General features: G+C 39.5%; 1 protein-coding gene across 1 annotated transcript in view; it reads right to left on the reverse strand.

Moving 5' to 3' along the window:
* Positions 1–2,898: 2,898 nt before the first annotated feature.
* The window catches only part of LOC102214324 (poly [ADP-ribose] polymerase 14-like), an 11,615-nt gene continuing 10,399 nt past the window's right edge, over positions 2,899–4,114 (reverse strand). Inside the window, exon 12 of the mRNA XM_005754823.2 lies at positions 2,899–3,247. Coding sequence (XP_005754880.1) covers positions 2,967–3,247 — 281 coding nt within the window. The 3' untranslated portion in view covers positions 2,899–2,966. The remainder of the gene's footprint in view (positions 3,248–4,114) is intronic.

The following is a 4,114-nucleotide window of genomic DNA, read 5'->3' on the forward strand; positions in this document are numbered from 1 at the left end:
TTGGTTTTAAGTGGCCTCCTCCTTTGTAAGCAACCAGAAACCAGACAAACATGATTTCATTCCATAAGCAGTGTAGCTCTTGTAAAGGTCATCTTCCCTTTACATGAGTAGATCACACATTTACCAGCTAAATGTGGTCTGATAATTTATTTGCAGGTATTGCACAGATATAACATGGATATTGATTGAGTTCTCTTAGAAAAAAGAGTTTACCATGAATCATTTCAATAACTGTAAAATGTCATTTGTCATCCAGACTGTGCTAAAATTTACAACATATACAAGACATACTTGAACACAAAGATGCTACGCATACAAATAAGCTGAATTGTTCATTAACTACACACTGCTGTCTCTGAATAAAAGTAACTTTCTACAAGCCTTGCAAACATTTGAAACAAATTTTAAAAGAGGAAACAAAAGAGCAGTTTGGGGCAAGTTACTTTCAAAAAGTAATTTATTATAGTTACTTTCTTGAAAAAAGTAACTGAGTTACTAACTGAGTTACAAGATTCTAAAAGTAATTAATTACTTGAAAAGTAACCATTGCGTTACTTTAAAAAAAATGTTTAACCCTCTGGGGTCCAGGGTATAATCGGCCATTTTAACTACTTTTGATGTTTCCTCCACATTTCACCTTTAAAAACTATTTACTTTGTCTTGTTTGGTATCATCAGCACAACCTCACATGTCTGAATTTACAGTTATCTTTTCATTATATTTTTTACTGTAACAACCACAAACATGTTTAATGAATCAAACAAATTATTTGTGCCACTCTAAAAACATAATTTCTGTCCACCATAAAGGAGAACATCACAGCCTGATACCTGCAGGTCTGACATGCTCTTTTTTGACATGCAGCGGCGCTGCACACATTAACCAGGTAAAATACATATTTAAGCAGATTTGTGCAAATATCTATTTTTTTCAGCAGCATAGAGCTTTTTTTTCCAATTATTTTTTAAAAGTCAGGTCAAGGCTCTAAAAGCACAAAGGCGATATGAGGCTGGCGGCTCACAGCCGCTGTTTGCTGGATCCTTTTAGTTCAGCTGGGTGTCTTTCCTTTTGTTATATTTCTTTAAGAGTTCAAAATGTGTTAATTAAATAAATAAAACGTAATTTTCTCTGTAGCACTTCATGGATTTCATAAGCAACACACCTTAGTAGTTCATACAAAGCATAAAGGTAAAAACAATATATACAGTGTTATCTTCATTTTAGATGTCAAAAAGTATTTGCGGCTCCCAGTGTTTTCTTTTGCATGGAAACCAGGTCCAAGTGGCTCTTTGGGTGTTAAAGGTTGCAGAACCCTGGCCTAAGGGAAGCATGTGTAATGTAAACAGAATAGGTCCTAGCACTGAACCCTGTGGAACTCCACAATTAGCCTTAGTGTTTGAAGAGGACTCTCCATTTACATGAACAAATTGGAATCTATTAGATCAGCGTTCCCTAACCCTTTTTTGTGCCACGGACCAGTTTAATGTCAGACAATATTTTCACGGACCGGCCTTTAAGGTGTTGTGGATAAATACAACAAAATAAAATGATACGACCAAGAAAAAAAACCTGTCGTATTTTGTAAATATAATAATAATAATCGTGAATTCACTATGCAATTGTGTAACTTTATTAACAGCGTGCTCCTGAAATGCGCCAACAACATTTAGAGCAGGGGTCAGCAACCTTTAACACCCAAAGAGAAGTGGCACAATTTAGGGGATGTAGAAACTAAGGGGTTTGATCTGCGATGCTCATTAATTCCACTCACCAAGGGGATTGAAGGTCAAGCAACCGGGGAGTCTGGATGAACAGTCTCATAGGTCCAGGCCCGTTACGTTCAAGCAAGGACATGGAAGAAAAGTTCCCCTTCATAGAAACTGTCTGAGCACAGGTGACCAGAAATGCTTGCCGCCCCTTACCAGCTAGACTCCGCTTCCAGAACAGTCTAAGCTTCACCTGGCTACCTGCTCTTTTTCCTCTCCTCCTCCGTGATTTGTGTAGATCCAGAAAGGTACCACTGGTGACGCCTGACGAAGATCCTGACACCGGCAGCGGAGGATGGAAAATACCGTCGCAGGAGGATGAGGTATCCAGACCCATCATAGAGGATCGAATAGATAGGAGCGTTAGGCGATCACAGACTAAGGCAGCCAACACATCAGTGACAAAAAGGGAGAGCAAAAGGGCCGAAAAGCCCTTTTCTGTGCCCAGCTGTTCCTAATCATCCTTCATATTGTATGGCCTATTTAACGGCGGTGCTGGGCGACAGTCAGCGTGGGAGTATTGTACCGAGCCTGGTAGTAATTGCTGGCATCGAGCTAAGTAGAGACTAACCTGCTGAAGAGAAGACTTAACTTTTTGTATTAATTTCTCCTAGGATAGAGACGGGAGGCTCAGCTGGAGAGGAATTGAATGCTGGCTCACTAGGGGAGAAGACACACAGTACCACACACAATTGGGAAATGGGAAACTCACTCACACGGAGGACTACTTGAACATTGGACTCTTTGTCACCCTTCCTTTTTCACTGTAAATAAAAGCACTGTCTGTTCCTTCAGAAGCTCCACACCCGGGTCCCTCATTCCTCGTGACAACCAGAAGTGATTGAGTGAGTAAGTTTACCAAGTGACGTGAGTTACAGCTACACCAAAGTTTTCTAGATATGTGACTAATCATAGCGACACCCTGGGTGACCTGAAGGGAATGGGAATGGCAGCAGGAGACAATTTAAACTGGAGTTTACTTTTACGATTCTCCGATTATTGTTCACATTAAAGAAATAACAGAGAAGAGAATTTATTTCAGCGTTAGTTTAATCTTCCTTTAAAATGTGCTTCAATATATTTAAAGCAGCAAATGAAAACAGACTTACACTATTATATATAATTTGTAATTTTAAAGAATGAACAGTCAGAACAAACATAATTATTTTTTTCTCAGAAATGTTGCACAGTGGTGGCAGCTCATGTAAATGTTATAAGGTATTCTGGGTAGGCCTGGATATCATTGAAGACCACAAACATGGTTGGATTCGACATGTTATCTGTGACGCTGTCATACAGGTCTGAAGCGCTCCCAGATTTGGCTGGAGGGGTGATCATGCCACTGTTTCCTTGGGTGTATTCTCCAACAAGAACCTTGGCCTGGTACATGCGCTTGTGTCCACTGGCGTCAGGGCTGGCGTAGCCTTGTGCTGAATAGTTTGGGTTCACAGCAAAGTAAGAACCTTTGCCGATTGCTGCACCTACTGACAGAGCGAATAAATAAAAAGATTTAGTCAAAGATGGTCGACAAAAGTTTTTTTTTAAGTGAACGCTGCTCCACAGCTGTGGTCTCTGTCAGATATGTATCATGTATGTCATTAGAGTGTTTAACTATCAGTTTGTAGGTGGAGGGTAAAAACAAGCTGTGGCTTTTTCTGGTAGCCCAGGTGTAGCTGGGAACATCCGCCCTAAATGTTGGTAAAAAAAATGTTTGTGCCTGTTCTTCTAAAGAATATGTAGATAGATCCGACTGAGCAATTTGAAAATCTGTCGTGAAACACGGGATGTTTTATTTCTCCAACAACCAGTGAAAGTGTCATCCATTGATTAATAAACTACTGACTGTAAATAATCTAAATAAAACATGCCAAAAAATAAAACATGGAAATCAGCATAATAACTGCTGAGGAACATCTGTCTGGCCTACAGGGTTGAGCCAGCAAAAGACAAGACAGCAGAAAATGTCTCTCACTGACTCAAGCTATACCTGAGCAGCAGTGGAAGAAATTACAAGTAAAATAAACAGAAACAGAAATACAACGCAAGTGTTTTTGTTTAACATAATGGAAGAGTCGTTGAAGTGACAAGGAAACAGTAAACGGCTAATAGCAAACATGCATCTCCAGAAATATGATTCATGGCATGTCACGAATTTATCAAATCATCATTTAGCCTGGAGAAATAGTTTGCTGCTTTATAAGAAAGCCCTCCACAAAGCCAGAACATCTTACTATTCATCACTGATTGAAGTAAATAAGAACAACCCCAGGTTTCTCTTCAGCACTGTAGCCAGGCTGACAAAAAGTCAGAGCTCTTTTGAGCCAACAATCCCTTTAATGTTAACTAGT

Source organism: Pundamilia nyererei, unplaced genomic scaffold, assembly GCF_000239375.1.
Source record: "Pundamilia nyererei isolate P.nyererei 1_Seehausen unplaced genomic scaffold, PunNye1.0 scaffold00674, whole genome shotgun sequence".
NCBI classification, from domain to species: Eukaryota; Metazoa; Chordata; class Actinopteri; order Cichliformes; family Cichlidae; genus Pundamilia; species Pundamilia nyererei.